Consider the following 24428-nt stretch of genomic DNA (forward strand, 5'->3'; position numbering starts at 1 on the left):
GTGCTTATATTTGAATACATAACACCATACCATAGCCAAAGATGACAGATAACAACTAAAATTTTGTGTAATGTGCCTTTGATAAACACATATTGTGATGCCAGCTGTATAAATTTACCATAAAAACATGTGCAATCAGTACTCAGGCCTTTAAACCATACAAATTCACCTGACAAAGTGAAATAATCCATACAGCCTCTTAAGGTGGTCAAAATGTTCTGTTTTCATTTTCGTAATCGTTAAATCCTTACTTTAAACCCTCAACAGATCTTGGGCTGTAATGGTTCTGAGTCATAAGAGACAGTTTTCAAAATAAATATCAGCACCTTGCTGATGTGTGGCTACATGGTTCTCTTCAGGGCGCTTTCAATCCAGCCGAGTCCTGGGAATATCTCAGAGCTAGAAATTTGTGTTTTTGATCTTTCTTAAGGTCAGAGTAAACATCAAAAGTCCATGCAGACTGGCTGAGTTTGGCCTCAATATTTGGGTAAGATCAATTCCAAACAACTTCTGTGTTTCACCAGTAGAGATGTAAGTAAGTTTACACAACAAAGTAAAGTTTATCCACCTAGCCTATCCATACTGCAGTTGCATAAGGGTTGTAAAATTACAGTTTGAACTGACTGAGGCACTAGCACATAAAGCTGAGAAATTGATCTGGTGGTCAGATTTAAGGGGTGTGGGAGCCAGATGTGGTACACCAGCTGCCAAATGGCATCACTGTTTAAAATGAATTACGTGCAGTTCCAGTACAATGCAATTATTTTCAGTAATGGTCATTCTTTTTTTTTTTCCTTAAAAAAAAAAAAAAAAAAGATCTGAAAACTACATTGGAAATACACCAAAAAAAGTGTTTACTGAAAATGTAACTTTTAGAAAGTAGTCTGATAAACATGCAGAGTCATTATTGGCAGTAGTGGCAAGATTAAAACTTTGTTTGAGCAATGGACCAACTTCCCCTCTGGATAATTAAAGTTTGATTTCAATTTATGGTTCCTGCGGCAAGTGAGTGGTTTCCCCAAATCTTAGACAATATTCAAAGTAATATTTCAAGACAAAACTAAACATTTCCGAGCACAATCATCATTTTTACAAATCCAGTGTTTCATTACCTGACAATCAACATAATGAATCTTTTTTCATCATTTTTTTTTTTTTTTTGCCTTATGGGGATATTTAGCATCATGGTTGTTCTGCTTTGCCAGTGGCCATTGGGGAAATGCTTCCACTGTGCATATACTGCTTCACATCTATTGGGAAAGCAGGTTGCTACATATTATCCAGAAGTCAAATTAGATGAAGTACATGTTTCTGAGTGTAGCAGGTCTATTGTGTATTACTTTTGTTAATGCAGCTTTCTACATGTTGCCTCCCAATTAGAGGAAAGATGAGAGGCCGAAGTGGGGTCACTTTTTAACTGAAAACGATTTTAAAATGGCTATGGCACACACACTATCAGGAACTACAATATAAGTAAAAAATGGTGGAACTGTCCTTTAATAGATCTTTTGAAAACAAACCCCAGGAGCTATCCTCTGAGTGGCCATTACAAGGTATGGCTCAAGCAAACAGTATTTCTATACATGTTCCATAAGTGTAGATTCTGCAGTACTTTTCTGTAGCTGAAAAGTAGATTTGGCTATGGGCCTGGATATGAAAACTTTATGTCCAAGGTCAGTTGTTCAAAGGAACAACCCATGTTGATTGCCAGAATTTTATTTTCATGAAGCAACAACAATTTGTTTTTGATAAATTGGTCATAGTAAATTATGCTTTAATCCAACAAAACTATTACATACAGGAATTCAAGATTTTGTTTCTTTTTTTTGTTTGTTTGTTTTTGCACACCAAGTTAAACTATGCTATTAAAATGTCCTGCAGCTTGCCTCTTATACTGCATGTCTGTATATTAACTGCAAGAATGGAGTTCTGTCAGTTACTATGCAGACACGCAATGGTAGATTTCCACAAGTGCATATATACAGCTTGAAAAATAAATAAATAAATAAAGGTCTCCCGGTCAACATAGCTGCTGGCATGAGATGAAATCATACAACATTGTTAACTGAATTAGCTACCAATAGATGTGATGCTTTCAAATCTGAAATTTTAGGGGATAAAATTAGCTGTACTTTTTGTACTTTTTTAATAGATGTATTTAAAAATAAAACTGCAAATAAATAATAATAATAATAATAATAATAATGCAAACAAAAATAATGCACATGTGACTCTGCAAATTGTCAATTTTCCTTTTATAATCAACCTTTTTTAAGTTGTACACCCTGGACGTAACCTATATTTTTTGACTGTGCATATACGTGTATAATGATTACACCTATTTCTATTAAAGGTTTGACAGTGCACATCTGTGTGCCTAGATCCTAAGAGCTGTGCAATATGCATCTTGTATATATTCTATAAATCTGCAAATTCGTTTTGTATTCATGTTATACTCTTGAATTTCTTATAATCTACATTGCCTCTGTCTTTATATTTCAGCTGTTTTTGTTTTTAGTTTTTGTATCTTTCCCCATTGTACAAATTTTTCTCCCATTCCCTTGTGCACTGATCTTTTGGAGCCAGATAGTTAAACAGCTTAATCCAGCGCCTCACCAGACACATGTGAGCCCCTTCTGGCCCGGGATCTTATCTGAGCAAAGTTTACTCTGCTTTTTTCTTCCTTACTCTCTCTCTCTCTCTCTCTCCACTCTGACAATATGCAAAAATAAAATAAAATAAAATCTGTCTCATACTGTATATCCTGCATACACATTTTTATTCACACTGTGTTTGACACTTTCAGTGGTCAGCTAAGCTAATGTCTCTTATTTGATCCTTTGTTATTTAGATTATCGTTTTTATTTCTATTTTATTTTTCTTTGCCGTATCCTTTTATGATTTGCAGTTTCTATGACCCAATTTCTTCATGTGTTTTATTCAAGTTTGATCTTATGTTATACTGTGCTTAAGAATAATTATGTAATAACAGTTATTATCTTCATCTTCGTCATGATCATTTAGAAATATTTTAGGACAAAACAGTTATGACTGTTTCAAACGTTTGATCACTCAGTACCATTAGACGATTTTCGTCTACTTTAAGATACTCTGCTGAGCTTCAGTCTAGCTAAAAACAACTTTCAAATTCTGGAGCTACAAAGCAAATTCTCAAAGGATATTTCTGTCTTTAATTCACTCTAATAGGTACAGAAAGTTAAGACTATACGTTACTTGCACAGTAAGATATATATATATAAATCTATCTACCCATCTATCATCTCTCTCTCTCTATATATATATATATGTATATCTATATATCTATTTATATATACATATATCTATATATGTATATCTATATCTAGATAGACAGATAGACAGATAGATAGATATAGATCTATATATAGATATATGATACAGATATGATACACACACACAATATCGATATATCTATCTATATCTATAAATAAATAGATAGATAGATAGATAGATAGATAGATAGATAGATAGGTGAGTGTGTGTGTGTGTGTGTGTGTGTGTGTGTGTGTTCAAAGTCACTTGAGAAGTTGTGTAAATCTATGAGGGAAATATCTTGAACATGTAAAAATGCAAAAAGGCTAAAACACTCAAGACTATGGCTAAAATATCTACAACGTCTTAAAAGACACATGAAAGACTATGGAAAATATTCAGCAAATCATTCCAATTCAGTGATCTGTTCTGTGAAAGTGTTTTGTTGGTCTGAAACATTCCAGTAACACTGACCCAACTAACATTGTGGTTTAGGAAAACACAGAGGAGAACTGGCACTGGTGACCTCTGTGACAATCACAGAAATGTTGAAAAATAAGGTCAGAATGAATAAAATGTGTGTATTAAATGTTTGTGAAAGTCATGACAATGTGGTTAAAATCAGTTTGGATGCTGGTGCTTGCTGTGCATTGGTCAGGGGAGCTGTATACGAAAGCTGTTGGGGGGGTGGGGGTGGGTGGAGGTTGCTGGTGAGGCACATGGAGTCCCAGCCCACTCTGTTCTACACCTTGAACACATCTGAGGAGAAGGTTACGATGTATTTCATATTTAATTTAAATGTGCTCTATGCAAATTTGCCAGTGGTTGATTAAAGTGAGAACCTTTCGAGTGAACTGTGAGAAAGAAAAAAAAAAAATGGGGAATAAGCAGGTAATTTCCTCACTTAGATCAACCCTGCAATTTTGCATAGTTCAACTTTAAATAGGTTGTCTATTATGCCAAAAGTAACTGCTGACATTGGATGACACTTTGTTTAAAATACAGAATATATGCGGCTCACTGCAAAACACAGGTAACTGGATAGGCTTGGCTCTGGTCTGTCAATGTCTTTCAGACTCTTTGACAACTGACAGCTGACAGGTACAAGATGTACTAAAAGTCTGTCTAAAAGTTGGGTCACATTAGCACAACAGTTGAAGAAGTAAAGTGTGAACTGTAGCTTATTTAGCTCTGTCTAGTTCAGATTTCAATTGATTTAGCAATATGTGCTGTATTTAATTCAATGTTTCAATATTTACACTTTTTATACAAATTTGTGGGTGTCAAATGTAGCTAGATATTACATTTACTGTAGCCTAGAATAACAAATAAATAAAAAGACATGAAGGCACAATATAGTTTGAAAGTTGACATATTTTTGAGGACTGCTAGCAAGCAAATCAAATATAATCACAAAAAGTCACTGATTTATGAAAGGGTTTTATCTAGATCATATTTTTCCCCTATGACACACGCACCCTCAAGCACTGCTCATCCAATCAAAAAGATGGAAATATTCTCAGGTCTAATGAAAGGTTTCTCTTTCACTGATGTGTAAATACTCAAGAGCACAGTGAAAAACCAATTAAACAAAAAAACTTGTCAAAACCTACTTAAGGCTTTTTGTTTACAGCCACGGATTATCAAGTTTAGGTGGTTTCCAAGTCTGTGGAAGTTACAAAAAAAAAAAAAAAAAAAAATCAATGGCAGTAAACGGCTTATTTTTAAGGTCAGAAAATGACCTGTGACATTGCCAAATTCACTGACTGTACAGAGGCACAAGGATTAATGTAAAATAGAAAGGCAACCTATACATGATTGACACAAACTTAAAAAAAAATAAAAAAATAAACTGTGTTATCCTTAAAGCTGTACTTGGCAATTTTGTACATTGGTAGCTCCAAATGGATGCAAAAAGCAACTTTGAAATTCAAGGATCTACCCAGAAATCATGTAACATGACATCAGTAAAGTGCACACCATGTGCGTTCACCATACAGGCTAGTCTCTGATTGTCTTATAGCAAAAGATAGGTAAATCTATGGCATGTTGGTTGCCATAGATTATTTTTACATAAAAATTGTGTCTAGAGCAGCTTTGAAGCTTCCTTAATTTGGTGTTCTGGAGGCTAATTCTAGCTAGTAATTTGCACTTTACAGTAGTTAAGTATCTGGTTGGCTCAGTGACCAACATTCTCAACGTTTAAACAAACCTCAAACTACAAACGTCTTGCCAAGTAACCAAGAACTCATTGCTCAAAGGCAAAGAGCACTTGGAAGATCACCGGTGTAATGCTCTATGGTCCCTGGGAACAGCTTTCAGGCAGAGGATTTCATTTCTTCCTCCGCACTTGCTTTTGAGATATCACTTACTCATGGATGAAATAAATATTCTTTGGATTTTAAAGATAGGTGTCCCAAATGAAGGCAGGAAGTAGAATATCACATATTAATGATAATCTGTGGCATGCATCTTCACCAGCATTTGGCAATCATATAACATTGGGGTAGTTCCAATAGTGGGTCATTACTATACATTATTACTGATTCTTGGAGAAAGATGTGTGACACAGCCTTGAGTTAATGAGGCAGAATGTTTGGCTGTAATACTTTGATTTAATTTACCATACCAAAAATAGCCCGTCTCCCTATGTAAAACAATTTAATAAAATGAAAACTATATTTTCAAAATCTGTATGCTTTTGTAAAGTTTTAGGCCATGCTACTTTTTTTTTTTTTATTTTCATCCTTTCACAGAATTTAAATTCACAGTACTTGGAAGAAGAAGTCACAGTGGGCCAGCTATCAGTTATTAAGTCAAATTGAAACTCATTTTATGTGTAGTATTACATACATTAGATTGTCTTGTTTTCTCGAAATAATAAAATAACATGACCGGTTAAAAATTGCATTCATCATTTGCTGAAGCCGAGGATCACAACGTATTTTGCTGTTGTTGAGCACTGTGAAGCAGACTCCTGCTCACATCTAGCAGTACACTGAGGTGTGTTGAGTTGTGCATTTTAGAGCTAGACCTTCTGTGAAATCTTATCACAGAGACACCACCTCTAAATCACACCAACAGCCCATCATATCACCATATGGGGCAGTTAACTGCAGCGCCATTCAACTGATTACATCTACCCTTCCAAGGAGGACAAAAATACATAGAAACCAGTGAACACAATCAAGATTTGACAAGTTTCCCCGCATAACACAGTGAGGCTGTCGGGACCACACACCAACACAGAAAGATGAGCACAAGCATGCACACACACATACACATGAGAGCTAGACTGCTGTAACTTCATGTCAGAGGACTCAGACATGCTACAGTGTAAAGCAATCAATCAGCAGACAGACATACAGTTTTTGTTATAAAGCTGTACTTGACAGCAAGCATGCCACTAAATGTTAAGGACTCTGCTGTTATTAGCTGTGGTTAACTATGTTAAAGTGTTTTTTCCTGATATTCGTTGGCCATTCAGCCAAGAGCCAAGACATCACCACACACTGTCTTGTGCTCCTATGGGGAAATCAACCAGTGATGATAACAGACTGATTAGAGCATGTGATGTATTTACAGTACATTCATTTTCCAAGCAACTCATCCGAATTAGGGTTGTAGAGTGCTGAAGCCTATTCTAGTGCTCACTGGGCAGAAGTTCAGGGGAACATCCTGGACAGGTCACCAGCCCATCACACAGTTGCAATGCTGAATTTATTAAAGTACTTAGTTTTCTTGGTTCTATCAAATATAACTGTAGTGAAGGCTAATTTTGCAAACTGTTGGCAAAATTGTATTATTTAACTACAGTTTAGACTTACGACTATTCCTCTTCTCTTAAATGGAGAAAGTATATTTAGTAGATGTCATAAAAATATATCTTAACTTCACACATACATAAGGTGTAAGCTATTCCAATGACTACAATAATTTTGCTGATGTTAGTTGATGGCTAGCAACAGGTAAAGCTTAGGCTTGGCTTAGGTTAGGGTTTGAAAACAGAATATCAAAATGTGTTGCTGTTGTTTTTTATGTGTTTTATTTGTTAATAAAGCTCTGTTTGGTTTCAAATGCTTTATCTAACCAAATTTTCAGCCTATTTCTATAATTGAAGAGAACGGATCAGCACACGTTAAACTTACAACTAGAATTAACAAACTTCTAACATTTTTGAGCACACACTGCCATTTGGATACTTGGCACTTTAGGGCAGGTAATGAATTCAATAGATGTTGATGTATGTTGTCATCTTTAAGCACATAGTCTATTGCACAAGTACCGCATAGTCAAATGTTTGCTTGGGAGATGGATGTCTTAAGTTTTACTGCATAACAAAAAAACTTTAACCTGAAAAACTTTCTCAGTGGAACAATGTGTGACTGACACACACTTACATGAAGTACTGCATGTGTTCCAGTATGTCTGCTCCTTTCAAATTAGGTGTAACCAAAACTATTACATTTCTAAGGCTACCATTTTTTTTTACTATATTGTGAGTATTTATAGAAATTTCATGACTCATAGCATTTCACATTTTTTTCATCACATCGTAATTCAAAATAAAGGTCTTCTTTACTAGATTTTTTACAATCAATAAACTATTTTTTAAAAATCTTGTTTAACAGTCACTTATTGTCAGTTTTTGTATAAAGAGCCCTGCCAATAAATTTAGTACTGAAATTTACTCCAATCGCTTGTTTTAACTATCGGTGGGGGTTGTTCTTTTATTTAGATTTGGATTCACCATTGGGCCTTTAAACAGTCTAGTACAAATGCTGTAAATCTGTATCATGTTCTAAGGTGGATCAGTCTTGATTGACACTGCTGTACTGTACAAAGTTAAACAGTAATAGTTATTTAATGCAAAGGCTTTAATCTTGATCTAGGCAATTTTCCCTTGACTTCAGTGGATTTTCCATGTCTGCATGAGCACACACCCATGTCTGGAGCCTTAATAAGTCCCTCTGAATGATTACACATGTATATGTATATACCATTGTCATAAAGCCCTTGCAAAAGGAAAAAGTATTATTTTTAATCTCACCACAAAACCCTTTACTTTGTAGCAGAAAAAGGTGGTGTATGGTGTTATATTGTGGACTTATTTGGGTATGTGGGTGGAGTCTGAACTACATAACACAAAAGGATGCATCTTTTCTGGTCCAGTTCTGACCAAATGGGAGAAATATGGTTCTGCAAAAATAACTCCACCAAGACCTTTTGCGCCCCTTCCAACCTCTTTCCACATTAATTACTGGGAATTGTTTCCCTGTCTTCTTTTGACACCTGTGAAGGAGTTCGACCTCACTTTCCATTACAGCATGATCCTACTTAATTAGCCTTCATATGTTTTCAGTTACGCACGCTGATGTCACTCCTCTTTCCTCCTTCTTTCCAACTCTCCATGTCTCCACCACCACTACCAACCATTTCAGGCAACATGGAAGCCATTAGGTAGCCTCTAATTAAATAGCCAGAAAGCCTTTGTCACTATTTATGCCTTGCCAAAGATTGACTGGCACATTGTGAGTTATATTTGGAACTCTTATATGTTTAACAGTTGTATACATCTTTCTCTAAAAACTCAAAGTACATTGTAAAAGAATCATTGACTTACATGGGCTGAGAAAAGCATTCTAAGCACACGAATGCACGAATGGTTTGAATAGTTAGGTATGACTTTGAATAGTTAGTGTGAGTTTTGAGAAATCTAATTGTCAAGATAACCTAAAGGATATTTTCATCTCTCAGTGGTTGTTGGTGTTTTGTGCATGTCATTGGAGATTCTGCTTGCCTTAATCATTTTTCCTCATGTCAGGTTTTGCTTGTACTGACATCTGGGCATTTATAGTGCTGGCAAGAAATGGCTGGCTGAGGTTTAGCATACTTCAACCCATACCTTAGAGGGCTAGAGATTGTTTGTTAAAATGGATAGATGTTCCTCCTCTGACTTTAGTTAAATCCTGATATGATCCAAGTTTCCAAGTTTGAGTAAGCTAGTGCATGGACAATCTGGTTTAATTGACTTTTTTCACTTAATATTTTCACCATCAAAATGTATAACCAAAGTGTAGAGCGTCTCTGTAGTCCACAAAAGCACAGATGTGGGTTAACTATGTCACAATGACAGGGATTAACAAATATAAGTGTCTTGCTTGCTATCACACATCAAAAAATGGTTAATCTGTATCAGCTATGTGCATGGAATATTACTTGAAAAAATATGTTGTCATCTGTTGATGTGAAAAAAAAACAGTTAATTTCAGCTCTCTTAGACAAATTACAATTTATCCAAATTTAATATTCAGAGGGGAGTACTGATCCTACGATCTAAGAATATAGTAAAACTCTTACAGCACTGTCACTGAAATTATTTCCAAGATATAGAGATCATATCATTTATATTAAATAAATAAACAAATAAATAATGTTAGATCTCATCAGGGAAAAAATTGACAGCAAAAATAGGCTTTCGATTATATTTTGTTGACATTTTATGTACAATTTTGTGTGTAAATATAAAATCACACTTACTAGGATAAAACCTCACAATGTTACAGCCCCTCTACCTTTCTCCTCATGGTGATGTCAATCACTGTACCATTCCCACCAGCGTATATATAACAATAAATATGTTTATGGCAAGACATAACATCTGACTGTAAATATGTCTTAGCCAACACGCAAATAAATGAGTGCGCTAGTTGAGCTCCACATGAAACTAATTATGAACTCTTTTTTGTGTGCTTTAACTAAAATGGAGGGTAAGAAAGAGGGAGACGGAGAGGGAGGGAGACACTAGAGCCTGTATTTGCTACATGTGATCTTCTGGTGCTATTTTTTTTTTTTTTTTTAATACTTACAAAATACCCTTGGATGTGTATACAGGAATTAAGTAACTTAAAGATTAATGAGCATTTACAGCAGTGCATTACTACTGCACTGTAATCAAGCTGTAATTAAACAGGTTAGCATTGCTAGGAAAGATGCAGTAACAAATCAGTAACAAACCAACATAAAGGATCTGATACAAAAATATTGTTTCAGATTTACCCTGCAATGACAGCTTTCTAAATCTAACTTCACCAGAGTGAGAACACTTTGTACTTGTGGTTAACCACTGGCACTGACAGAGGATTGCTCTGGTTATTGCAAAAAGCAACGATTCGTGTAAGAAACATTTTAAGACAGTACATTGGTCAATGATACAGGATTAGCACATTGCTTTTATTTTGCACCTTGATTTGTACTGCACTCTACTTCTTATGTGCAACATCAGGCCAGCTGAGCATCAAATAAATTAAAAAAAAGAATTTTTAGAATTTTTCTTTGGTGGTTGATTGAGTTGTCCTTGGTCTTTAGAAACAAAGGACTTGAGGGTGAGCAATAAATCAATGCAGACCTTGTTTCCCCTGGGCTATTCAGCCACTTGGGGTGTAAAACGCTCAAAGGCAATGAGCACTTGAAAGTCTGGAGCTGCGGACAGATTCTGCCCACCAATTATCCTGTCTGCGTGCCTCCTAAATGCTGCATACCAGATATGTTTGGGCCTCTTCAGCAACAGTCCCAGTTATGGAGACACAGATGCTAATGACACCATATTTTCAGAGCTGTAGAGACAGAGGGCCTCTGGCCATCACTTCTAAAACACATGCCACACAGCCTGAACCACCCACACCACACAGACCTGTTATTGATGACCACTGACGGCTCTGCTCTTCACTCAGGTCAGGGTGGCCGCCAAAGGCAACAAAACAGCTAACAAAACTTGTCAAGGTAAAGTAATTCATTTATCAGTGCTTATCAGTTACCTATACTTGTCTTGTAAGAGAGGATAATATCCTATAAAGATACATACATACTGACAGATTTTGTCTTGCCCCGGCAGAGATGTGCTGTCTAAGACTTTGTGTTTCCTTTTTCAGCTGCTGCCAAATAGGGAGCAGACTGACAAGCACCTGTCACATGGATTGATGTGTCCAGCTGGTAAGCAAGAGGTGGGCTAAGAGACACAGGAGTAGGAGCAGCACATTAAATCTGATGGCCAAGATGAGAGGGGTGTGGTTGAGGCCCAAGCAGAAGGTTTGAAGGTGATAGAAAGATGAGGTAAGACGGAGGGTTGGAAGGGAGGGGGAATTGTTGAGGGAGAAGGTGACAGGAAGTGACTCTACCTTGGATACCTTCAAGGTGACTCAGTCTGGCAGAACGTTCCCAAGGGTTTACTGCTGCAAGAGAGAGAGACAGAGAGAGAAAGAGAGAGAGAGAGAGAGAGAGAGAGAGAGAGAGACAGAGACAGAGAGACAGAGAGAATGTTCAAGGTGCAAAAGCTCTTTGCAGATGTCCAAATAAGCAGTAAATCACTCCGAGGACCTGAGGGTACTCAAATGCTTTTTGACTGAATCTGTCTCCCAGCCCAGCCGCTCCAGAATGACTAAAACATTAACAGGAGTCTTCAGGGTAGCAGCAGCCCACCCTTCCCCCACTAGTGCCTGCACAATCCCAGGACTGTGCAAACACAAGGCCCAACCAAAATGGCCTCCATTCAGATGTTGTCCAAATGCGCTTTTTGTTTGAAACTGAGAGAATGCTTGACTGGAAGATAGGGTTGTACACAAACTATCTATTTAGCCATGTGTCCCCATTCCCATGAGTCATAAACTTGCCCCTGGCATTTCAGTGGAGAGGTCTGTGTGTCGAGTTACAGGTGTTCTTTTTAACACAGATGCTTGAAAAAAAAAAAAAAAAAAAGTTTATGACTTTTCTTCTATGGAGGGCTGAGGAAACAGAAGTGACATTGGACTTAAAAAAAAAACAAGTTTAAACCTAGGATGTAATCAGTTTTATAGCAAAATAACAAATAGTCCGAGACTGCACACTATGCAGCCATATATTTGCAATCAACATACTTTTCAGTAAACACCCGCTGAGCAGAGGCAGCAAACCTTCAATCACACTGACAGTCCAAGTGCTGAGAAAGAGGAAACAAATGACTTGCAAATAAAAACAATCAGCATTATTTAATTTTATTATCTTCTGTTATAAACACATGAAGAAGCATTACAATAACAATAAATAATTGTGCAAAATGGCAACCTCTTCCATTTATTATAAGATGTTACTTTCTTTCTTTGGTTTCACAGAACAAAGACAAAACCAAACCCATTAGGTGAACATTCAAAAATGTTCCTGTGCAGTGCCATTATTCTGATGTACAATTACATTAATGTATCTATTTCTTATTGCTCATAAATGGGCTGAGTAGTGAAATGAATGAAATTCTTTCAACAGTTTTATGGGTACAAAATTACAACTCCACATTTCGAATTCATTGAACTGTAACTTGCAAGCTTACTTTGGAGAGTGAATAAATGTTCTTTTTATGCACGCTGTTTAAACTTTTTGAATACTTTAACATTAGCTTATCTTGCTCTCCACATGCACGATATTCTTTTAAAGATATCGTTCTACAGATTAGATCATTCACTCCATCATGCAATTTGCCCCTGCTGACCTCTAAATGGAAAATGACTGACATGATTTAATGCTAATGAAGAGAACATTAATAGGGGATATAAACCAGTGAGTGGTCATAATTACAACAGAGCTTCATAGACATTGTCCATGGCTCAAAATGATTCATACACACTTTGGTATTTGTCTAAACATGTATTCCATTAACATCACTGGGATTTTCTTAATTTGCATATAGCTATTTTCTGAAGGAGAACAGGGCATAGAAATATTGCAACATGGGGAAAAATGGAGATCTGCAGAGGCAGGACTGTTTCTGGCTCTGCAAGGTTTTCATGTGTGTTTGACTGCCCCCTGGCAGAACCTGCTGCCACTGCACCTAATTTTCTTAGGAATGGAAAACCACTCCCTACAACAGAATATCCAAAGATAATGGCTCTATGTCTACATGCTTGTCAGATAAAATCTCACATTTATTTGCCGTATTGTGCAACAATTTGGTGTTGAACTCAGTAACACACATTGCAATCTCCCAATACATGAAGATGCATTAGGATACAAGAGGATACAAGGGAGGATAGCACCTGTATGTTTTACTGATTTAGATTTGCTCTGAAATCTTTACCATATTGGTCAAAAGTGTGAGTCTCTAAAACAAAGGATCTCGACTGGCATATACGGCTATGCACAAAAAATGGTTGCTCAACAAAGTGAAGGCCTGGGGAGTATTATACAAAACAGAACTAGAAATTCAACCAGATAATTTGGGAAAAAAATGCAACATGCTGGTGATTGTAATTTGCATCTGTAAAACAAAACTTTAAGGTTGGGTCTAGGAATATGACTTAGTCATTCATATTGATTATTGCTAGTAATAACCAAAATTTCAGATATCTTGTAACACATTTCGGTGTTATCTGGCTAACTTAGTTATCGTGCTTTGTGGAATATCCCTGGTCTTGGCAGCATAAAAATCTTCACATCACAGGCTTATATAGGCAAATGAAATTAAGACAAGTCTTGTGACAAATTGCGTGGTTTCTAAAATTAAAAATTAAAGTCACACTACAGAAGCCCACCACAGATGCTGAGATCAAAGCCTTTTTCTTCTAACTCAGATTTATTGGCAGTCTTGTTGGTACATTAACTGATATGTGTTTGAAAGCTAAATCAGTGTCTTTTGTTTAATATCAAGCATTTTTAGGCTTATTTACTGTCACTGCCTGTAAACCAGGCAGAAAGCCTGGCGAGAAGTTGTAAAGAACACAGAAGAAAAAAAAAACACATTTTTAATCTATGAATCAGGAATCACTGTATTGCCATATGACAACATGGTCATTACTGCAGTCTTACAGCAGCAATGCAGATGAATGGGATTTCCATGAAAAAGAAAAAACATTATTTTTTTTAAAAATTCAAACACAAAAGTAGGTAAAAGAGTGCAAACATAATAAAGCCAAAGCAAATATTTCTTGATGAGACAAAGACAACCTCAATAATGCATGAGCCAACAAAACTCCTCAACAAGGTTAATGCCTTGGTATTTAATAATAATCACACTAAGATGATGGCTAAGAAAATTCTAAGCATATGTGGACATTGTATTTATGCGTTGGTACACTTTACCTACGCTGGCATGTTTATGAATACACTAGCTGTAATGCAGTATGCCTAGCTATGTTGTTAAACTTGCCTCTGTCACAAATACATGCTGTGTGACTGAACTGCAGAGTAGCTCACCAAACCAGATGCTCCAGGAATGGATACTGCATTACAGTACCTCAGTCTTACTAAAGGTGGCAGCACAGCCCCTGACACAGGCTGACTAAAGGCTAGGATAACTCTAACTGCTGCCAGGGAACATCTTAAATTTCTGAGTATAAACCAGCAAGACCTCAAAGAATCACTTGATAAATGACAGGAAACTTTGTTGAATGCAGCAACTGTTGTGGTAGTTCTGCATGATCAACATAACTCCACAAATTAATCAGCGACAGATACACAGATTACCCCAGATTCAATAGTTTTTTCAGTCCTTTTCCACATTTTAATTTGAGGAACACACCAATACCACTTTTATTCTCCTTGAGGAGTGCTTTGTGTGCAGAGGAAGGCATTGCTTTGTCAGTAACACCTTCACATGACAGATTGACTTAGGGCAGAATACACTCGGGGTGCTACTGCAGATGAACATGCATCACTGCATCCATTTCGCAGTGCTTAAAGTCAGCTCAGCGCAGAATGACATCACTCAACCAAGACCACTGGAGCCGAACCAGAGCGTGTAAGGCTATTCAAATTAATTAACAAATGACCTTAGATTAAAAGGGGAGTCACAGATCAGACAATGAAGGCATTTATCAATTCAATGGGCAATGGGAACCCTCACATAATGTCCTTATATCATTTCTCCGTATTACTGAGGTCACAGAACCTTTCATTGTCAGAAATAAGACAAACATTGTATTCTGTAAAAAGCTGGCATGAAAAAAATGCTACACTATAAGCAATAATTTAATTTTTCTCACTGCAGTTTCAGCATGCCAGTCATGTCTAAAGAACTAGCATATAATAAAATGGCTCTGGATATAAAAACATCACTGGTTGTTTTTCCATTTGTGGAGAGAAAACACCACAATAAAGAAGCAGCAAAGAATGCTGTCACAGGGCAGTCTGATAAAGTGTGAAATAAGCTGCAGCCAGATGGTATTTTCTTTTATTTCAAGAACAGACTATATCTGGACCATCTCAGAGAGACAAGTCAATCTCAAGGTTCAGTAATACAGTCCCTTGGACAGGGGATAAATCCCTGGTAGGCAACAAAAAGCAGATCAATAAAGAAAGCATGTAAACAAACCACAGTGGAAATGAAGCTGAGACGGATGGAGAAAGGGCTGAGAGAGGGTGACCAGCAGTGCTTCAAATAAAGCACATAGCAAGAAACTGAAAGAAGAATAAAAGGCAGAAAGCCAGAGGGACTGTCAGGGTGAGGAGCAGTGGGAGTGCAAATGAGGAGAGGGAGATGCAGGGCCATGAAGGAGAGTGAGGACCAGAGAAAGAAGGAGAGACTGCAAGAGGGAGATGGGGGATGTGAGAAATTGAGGGAGAGAGAGAAAAACGGTAGTGTAGAAGTGATTTATGCTAGTTGTATAATTTTCTACAACGCTGCTCCCCCTATCCCTTACCTCTCTCTTCTCCTCCTCCATATCCCACCCTCCCACCAGGGTGTGCTCCTCCTCACTGTCACACCAAGGAACAGTCCCTAGCCACACCAGCTAGTGATTAAGATTCTGCCGTGATGCGACTGCAGCACTTCACAAATGGAAGACTGGACATAATTTCCCTAAAATGCTGTTTTTTATCACCTATTTCCCCTTCATCAGCTTGCCGCACACGATTGATAGCTGATGGCACCTCTGACAACTTAACGTTTTTATGGCTAGATTTATGGGCTATCTGCTCCTCGCCTTTTACAGCTCAAACTCTGTAAAAATGCTTATTTCTCAGATAAGGAGAGGGAGGGTGTGTGTCTATGTGTATGGAATGGTATCACACCCAGCTAAATGTATGTATGAGGGAGAAGGGCCCACCTCACTGCATTGCAGTCCAGAACAGTGCTCGGCTTCCAGGAGTTTATAGCTGTTCTGAGGCTAGAATTACCACTGCATAGCACCATGGATCGCATTATACTTCTCTCACTTCTTAGATAGCACATACTACCTAACTCTCATCACCCCCTTAGCGACAACTGTTAGCACTCTCTCTCTAGGAATTAATAAAACACTTAAAGAATACAAAAATGGTTGCCTTTTCTATACATACAACATTTATGCAGTTCCTCATCCTACCAGATACAGACCTATCAATGCATTTTTTTTATTGCGTCTCATTCTGAGACAAAATAAATAGGCAAATTTCTTTTTATTGAAGGCAAAATACAATAAAATTAAAGCTCTTTACACATCCTACGTTAGATGCTCTAAAATACATTCATCTGTTTTCTGTCATAAAAGGGCCCATTCGCTGTCAGCATGTATATGCATGCTGGATGCTTATGTGCAAGAATGGTAAAGATCTGCCTGTTGAGATGCATGTGAGTTCATTATAGCTCTCATGTTAAGACAAGCTTAGCTAATTACAGTAAGTTAGGTGAGCTCTGTGATGACGGTGAACACCTGAATGCATAAGTACACAATGTCTCTGGGTGTGTGCACGCATATGTATGAGTGCATGGGTCTGCACATGTTGGTGCATGTGAGGGTGGGCATTAAAAAGAGAGAGAAAAGGAGGTTCTCAATGTACTGTGGGCCTGCTGGACTTACTGGGCTGCAGTGGAAGTGTGGACACTGCAGGTTCCCCTCCCTCTCTGGTCAGATTTACAGCCTGTATGGGCTCCCAGTTAGCCCTCTCCTCTCCTCCTCTGTTCCACTGATGAGCCTGGCAGATCCCAGACAGACGCCCCGGGGGACTGGAGTGTGACAGGCAATGGGGGAGGGGAGGGGAAAAAGAGAGAGGAAAGTGGAGGGGAGGAAGGAGAGAGAGAACCAGTCTGATGAGATCAATGATTCATAGACACCCAGGAGGACACACCCTGCAATGGGGTAATACCACACATGTTTTAACTGGGCTGGCCCATAATTCATTAGGGCTACCAAGGCTACAGGGGGCTCCCTTGGAGAGGGGCTCTAGAAATCAACTCTGCTTATTGTTAGATAGCCTACAGCCCATACAGCAGGAAATTAATATTCAAGGCTATAGTATGATCATCCTTAGTGGAGAGGACCTATTCCCTGAGTAAAGAATACCAGAAGGTTTGATGTTGTCTGCATATTTCCGCATCAAGGCAAAGGTTGCTCTGAATTTTCCACACTTACTTTTTTTCCTGGTCTTGTGTCTGCGTCTGAGGGTGACGGTGGGAATTTTATGAGGTGAAATATGGAAATGGAAAATGTGTGGCTCTAATGTGCTTAAATGCAGCCATCTTCCTAATGCAGTAAACCCAGTAGGGCTAACCTCTTCCAGAACTGAAAAATCCTTTAATGGTATGTGGGCATAACAGCATCCAAGTTCATGACTGCATAACAGTGAATAAACAGAGACATCTGTGTTTGAGTATAAGGATGCACTGATATTATTGAGGTAGAAATGTGTTTACAGGCACTACGTTTGGACACCACCAAAATGTAGTGTGAGTATCCAAGATGATGTACATTTAAGAAAAGCACATATACACATATAAGCAACAAGAGCATAATTTTTGTGTTCATAGATAATTGTACGTTGCTGTTCTGTCAGTGGGCTGAAGTAGTGGTAACTGAGTACATGCTGTGCAATTGGCTTTTCCACTGGCAATGATGGGACTCCAGCACTTGTAGTGGAAGCCTTTTCCCATGAGGCCCGAGAACAGCCTTGAGCTCAGCCCTCACTGGGGAACTTAATTGCTCTGATTATTCCCTGTAATTGCTGTTGCTTTCTCTGTGTGAGTTTTATAGGCTTGCAACGAGCAAGTATGGCTTGATTGTGGCTTTGGAGAGTGGACACAGCTTATGTTGTTCCAATTAAATTGCAGGTACTTCTGTAGCACTGCTTGGTTAACTAAGTGAGATTCCTCATTTCCATTTTCCAAAATCTCTTGCCTGTTGTGCAGGATTACACACAGCAGACAAGAGGACGATGATACAGTAACAAGGCCATTACACCCCTACTCAGCACCTGGGAGGCATAACTGTGTGGCACTGAGGTTTATCATCACCTCATTTCCTAACACAGTACCCGCCTGTTAACATCAAACAGGGAAACTCTGGATATGCGTGGGAAAAAAATTGAGAACTATCAAGTAACAACATGAATTCAGTGTTGCATAAAGCTCTTCATCATCTAAATACAATTTAATAGCAGTATATTAATCATATAATGTGAAACATGGTCTTTTCTAAAAGGCCACAAACTAGGTTATCCATTGAAAAATGGTCTCTTTCTGATTAAGCAATCACATTGCAAGCATTGGCTGCCCAGTTTTCATAAATCATTTCAAACATACATGGCATTTGATTAGAACCCATTAGCAGTGAGCAACAGTGTGTGTATGATGTGCGTGTAGGTAGACGTGCATGTCTCTCACATTTTCCATGGCCTGCTCTTTAGGATGTTCCTCATTAGCGTGAATATTAATGCAACCAGAAGGGGGGAAGAGGGGAAGAAAAATGTAAAAGGAATTTGGAAGAGCTTTTTAAAGGGGCCATTTCATCAGAATCGTTATTTTTTTGCGGTTCTCTGAAGGCTCGTAACTGGCGGTCTATGAAGAGAGACATGCCGCAGTGGGGCTTAATTTAAAACCAGAAAGGTCACCACGCTAAGAAAGGTCCTCAGCTCAGCCAAAAATATAAAATGAGGAGGAGAAAAAGAAAGCAGTGGGGGTGGAGGAGTGGGCCAAGAAAGAGAGCAAAATGAAAGGAGATCAGAGGATGCCGATTGGGAGGGGGGGTGGGGTCGGTGTGGGGGGACACATTCAAGTAATATGGAAAGACAGTGTTATGGAAGGGCATGCAAAAATGGAAAAATATTGAGGAAAAAGGAAAAACCGAGGGAAGATAATGAACTGAGATGGAACTGAACTGGAACAGGCCTAGCATCAAAACAGATGCAAGAGGCTTTTTTGTTTACTTTAATGGTGTTTTTGCAAGTAATTTGTTATAATGGCCTACAATTTCGGGGGAAAAAACAACACTGCATCCATACACAGTGAGGGATTGCCAATCTGTCCAACAATCTGTGTTGGCAGCAATACAACCCTCCCCAAGCCTTTGCTGAATGAGGCTCCCTGTGCTTGGTACTGGACCAGAGTACTAATGGTCAGATGGGAAATTAGCTTTGCCATATGCAATTCAGCACAAAATAGGTATGACTTTCAAAACTACATTTCCACACAGATCAGTTTATTTATACAAGATGATGCAGAAACGCTTGGGTTCAGTGGGAAATACTTGGTGTTGGCTTTGGCCTTGTTAACAATGGTAAATTCATCAACAGTGCTGTCACCCTCCCCCCAACTCTACCTAACATTCCTCCAACTAACATCCCTGTCTTCAATCACTTGTTTATCTATCAGCTCACTTTAATTGTCCGCTGGGTTTTTGACTGCACCACATTACATAAAAGCCCACAGGAGCCTCATGGCAGCAGCACGACAGCCTCTGATGTAAAGCCTCACGCTTTGCACAGATAAGACGGGTTCAATTTTAATGTTGCTAGCACACCGAGACGCACCAGGCACACTTGTAAAACAGAATGCTCCCTTCGCTTGTAAACGCAGCAGCCCAGGAGGAGGAAAGAGGTGGGGGTTGGGCGTCTGGGGTGGGGCTGGATTAAAAGGAGGAGAGGAATTCCACTTGCCCAACTCCTGTAATCCATCTAGTGGATCAATTTCTTCTCTCAAATTCCCAATCCATTCCCCATCTCTTTTAAAAACTAATACCCAATTCCAATCACAACCGCAATAAAGCATATCTTGTAAAAGGTCACAGTGCGACCTCAGGGTTCTCTAAATTGGATGCCGGTTGGTCCACTTTCCTTTGAAATACTGCACAGCCTGTTTTGAGTGATATAAAAACTGCCCAGCACACAATCACACTGCCAGTGGGACCTGCATCCAGCCTATCAGTGGCTGTTCATTTGGATGTGAGGTGTCACAGCACACACAGATAGTTTAACAAGACATTAGTTCACTGTGTTAAGGGAGAGCGGAAGCAGAACTCAACCCAGAACTGGAGCATGGGGGCCCAGGGAAGGTTTTGGGATAGGTGTATCTGCGTGTGCATGTGTGCTTGCCATAGGCAGCATGCCGTTATATAGTGGAGCATCTCTCCTGCAGCCAGGCAAGGGAGCTGATCAGATGGACGATCAAACACTAATCATTCCCTCACGGCCCATACCGAGTAAAGCTGTCATTAATTTTGCGGAATTACATCAAATCTGAGACATTCTTTATGTGGCCCACAGCCTGTAGACAGTTATACGACAGGGACTGCTGCGCTAAGCAGATGGGGCAGCTTGGCCGTGCATACTAAATACCACCGTCCCCCCATTTCTCTATCTCCGCCCTCCCAACACTCTGCCCTCCTTCCAGGCTCTCAGCTCTCACTCACTCTCTTTCTTTGTTTTCTATCCTTCTAATGCCTTTGCTCTGCTGAATGATCACAGAGCCCTTACTGGTTACATCATTCACCCCATACTGATTGGCACTATTTAACTCACATTTGCTCACATTGCTTCATTTGTAAATAATGCAATGTCTTTGAAAGTAAAAATAAAATACAGATTTGTAATGGCCTTGTCCACAGACAAGACACATTATGTCTGTTTAGTCAAATGAAAACAGAAATTGTTTAAAGACATAAAAAATACATGATTCTTTCAGGTTTAAAAAAAAGGGTGCTGAATGTTGACTACAGTAATAGATTCCTTGCGAAAATACAACAGAAGCTTCTAATCCAATTTTAGGCTTCTTTTGCAAATGATGAGAGCTGAAGGCAAGTTGCAATTTATGACTACTGACACATACCTGCCATTCCCCTTGAATGAGACATGTGGTAAGCTATATTCAGGCAGACCACCTCAGGTAATAAAACTGCAGTAGCACACAGGGGTGATACCATTTTCTTATATTGAGCAGAATTCCAAGTCTTGTAGAAAGAAATCAGCGCACGACAGAGACAAATTTTCTGTGGAACAATCCTACAAAATAAATAGCAAGTAAACAGTACATGAAAGCGCTTCATTCATTCATTCATTCATTCATTCATTTTTGGGTAATGATCAAAGGTTCAGTATTAGCCCAAATGACAATTATCCAAGAAATGAAAAATATGGTCACAGAGTGCTCCTGTGTGTGTGTGTGTGTGTGTGTGTGTGTGTGTGTGTGTGTGTGTGTGTGTGTGTGTGTGTGTGTGTGTGGGAGGACAATAACAGACACAGGGCCTATGACAGCAGACTCCAAGGTCATGATCAAGCACTTTCATGGACAATCCACTAGTCTCGCAGTCTTGTCTCTTTTGGGATAGGCAAGCCTCCCATTCCAGCTGCTCAGCCATCTACTCACTTCACAACAGTTGCTTCGAAGTCATGGCTACTTGAGGTCTGCTATTGTCTCCTGAAAGTATTCTTAAAGACCAAAAAACACACAAACTCGCAAAAAAGAGAAAGTCAAATGTTTGAAGAGATGGTAGTCAATGGTACAACTGTAGAGAAGTCTTTAACAATTAGACCTATTTTATTAGCACGAAGAGCGTACTTTTTTGTGCAATGGTTGACCTAAGTCCTGATAAAAAAGGTAGTTTTCAATCTACTCTATGTAGAACTGAAATGGGTTTTATATCCATAGAATAGATGCCAACTAATTTTGTCTCTACTTGGGAGATTTTTGCATGACTGCCAGCCAAAAACTCACAGCACTCAACATTACACAGTCAGCTGCAGTAAAAAATTGGTGTTAACTAGCGTTAGCCTTAGCTCAATACAGTCACTGAGCAGTGTGCAGCTGAAAAGGGAGTGTTTTTGAAAGGGAGTGCTGTTCTCTCTAGCATGGATTAAAAGACCACCGATCTGTGCTGGGCACAAACATATTGGAATCCATGATAAGCAATTTATAAGCAGCCTTACTTTCTTACTTTTTTTGGAGACCTAACATTAATAGATACGTTTTCTTGCTGAAAATGTGACCATGAAGGTTCTGTGTGTGCTCAAGTTGGGTAACTTAGAGTGGACTTTTGGCACGTAGCCATTTCCCCTATTCCCAGTGCTGCATCTCTGGTCTATGTACCACTGGACAAACAGATATTCAGACACACACAGACAAAGACACAGAAACACACACACACACACACACACACAGAAACACACACACACACACACAGAAACACACACACACACACACACACACACACGCCCAGCGCATTTCTAAAATGACTGCAGCACCGCTGATTCACAGTGCTCCTAACACTGGTCTAAATTACAAATGTAAACAATGGTAGGCTGCTACTGAAAAAGCCACTCACTGTAGCTCAGGCTATTTAATTAGGCAACTGTATAGAGAGCCACTACTCCAGCACCACACTGCTCACACAGGCTCAGCACACTGTTAATCCACTTAAACACAATTTATAGGGTCTCAACATCGACTGTCTGTCGGCATAAAATTAGCTGAAGCGTCCTTATAGTGTCTTCAACAGACTAAATTAGCCAAACCGGACTAATTGAGGAGGAGTAAACTACTTTGTGTGGCTGGGTTGACACAACAAGCATGCGTGAGTTGAGGTCAGAATTAAATAAGCAAGCAATACAGAAATATCTCTATATAATAGACACTGATATATAATCTTTAAGCTTGCTGCAAAGAGTTGTTAACCTGAACATAAAATTAAATCCCTACTTCTGATGTTACTTTTTACTACCAGTCATAGAATCTGTTCACAAGTAGCTGACTGCTTCAGTGATGCTCGCTTGTCTGCTGAAGGGTACTTTTTTTATTTTTCAGTCAGGATTAAAGCCTGCAATTGATCAGTTTGCATGACAATATGAATGAGTTGTGTTAATGGATGAAAACATTAAACAAAAACATTTATATTATTAAAATAAAATTGTATAAAATGTATAGAATATATTTTTTAAAAATGTATTTAAGAAAAAAAAACAAAATGTAACACAGAAAATATTAAATCTGTGCCAGGCTTAATAATAGCAAATTTAAAGCTTTCTTCATTTTCCTGTTTCTATCCCCAACACCCAGCAACTAAAACAGCAGACTAACTGTGAGCAGATAATGCCAAGACTATCTCAAAAAGAGAGAATGTAGAATAGTGTGTATGGGTAAAAGTACAGTTTAGTGGTGGTAGGCAAAAAGGCTAAGAGGGTGTGTTTCCAAAGGTCTGGTGGTGTTGAGTTTTGCAGGTAGGCCTATGTGTGACAGCTTGGGCTCAATAAATAAATAAATAAATAAATAAATAAAAATCAGAGGTCAGTCCTGGTTAGTGCATTGGGTTTACAAGATGGTATACTGCCATCTGGCGTACAGTAGCGCAGCTTTCATCATTTGGAGAGTTGGAGGTTCCTTTATTAGCGAGGAGATATCTCTGAAACCACATGCCAAAACTGAATTCTATTTAACTGAATTAGCCAAACACGTGATTACTGAATTGATAAATCCCCTTCTAAAGAAAAACAGGAACAACATAATACGTATGCTACTGAGATCCCATGTTGTGGGCCTACAGTATTGTATTGTTGTGTAAATATTTGTGCGGCATGATCAACTGCAAGCAAAATAACGCGTACGCTTAACGATATGCAGTGTAACACAGCAAATACAATGAAAATCAAACCAGGTTTACTGAGCTTCTGTAGATGAACGATTGCCAATGAATGAAAATATATCAGCGACCTAAATAAGATGGGTAAACATGGGTCAAAATGTACACCCTCGTGGCACAACCAATTTCGCAATAATGCCTGCAAGTTGTTGTTTTCCTCATCGGAAAAACGAGGTGCTGTTTTGCCATTTGTCAGTCTTTGGGACACTGTCCTACAACCAATGGCGTCCTGCGTGTTGAAAATCGGTTAGAAAAACAACGTGGGTCTAGCAGCGGCATCACATTACGTGTAAAGCG

At 38.6% G+C, this 24428-nt stretch overlaps 1 protein-coding gene across 8 annotated transcripts in view; it reads right to left on the bottom strand.

The window, feature by feature from the left end:
• Positions 1-24428, bottom strand: part of LOC115362656 (homeobox protein Hox-C13a) — a 146010-nt gene that overhangs the window by 111934 nt on the left and 9648 nt on the right. For 2 of the 8 annotated variants that reach the window (XM_030056671.1, XM_030056669.1), the window contains exons 1-2: positions 17091-17167; positions 11469-11522 (exon numbers count right to left, since the gene is read on the bottom strand). The exons of 1 other annotated variant lie outside the window; for it this stretch is intronic. Coding sequence is in view for 1 of the 7 variants with exons in the window: in XM_030056677.1 (XP_029912537.1) it covers positions 11469-11522; positions 17091-17236 (200 nt within the window). In the remaining 6 variants the exon portion in view is untranslated. Of the gene's footprint in view, positions 1-11468; positions 11523-17090; positions 17237-24428 lie in introns of those variants that run through there. 5 more of the 8 variants (XM_030056675.1, XM_030056677.1, XM_030056674.1 and 2 more) reach the window with 5 other exon arrangements.

The sequence above is a fragment of the Myripristis murdjan genome, chromosome 7, assembly GCF_902150065.1.
Source record: "Myripristis murdjan chromosome 7, fMyrMur1.1, whole genome shotgun sequence".
NCBI lineage: Eukaryota > Metazoa > Chordata > Actinopteri > Holocentriformes > Holocentridae > Myripristis > Myripristis murdjan.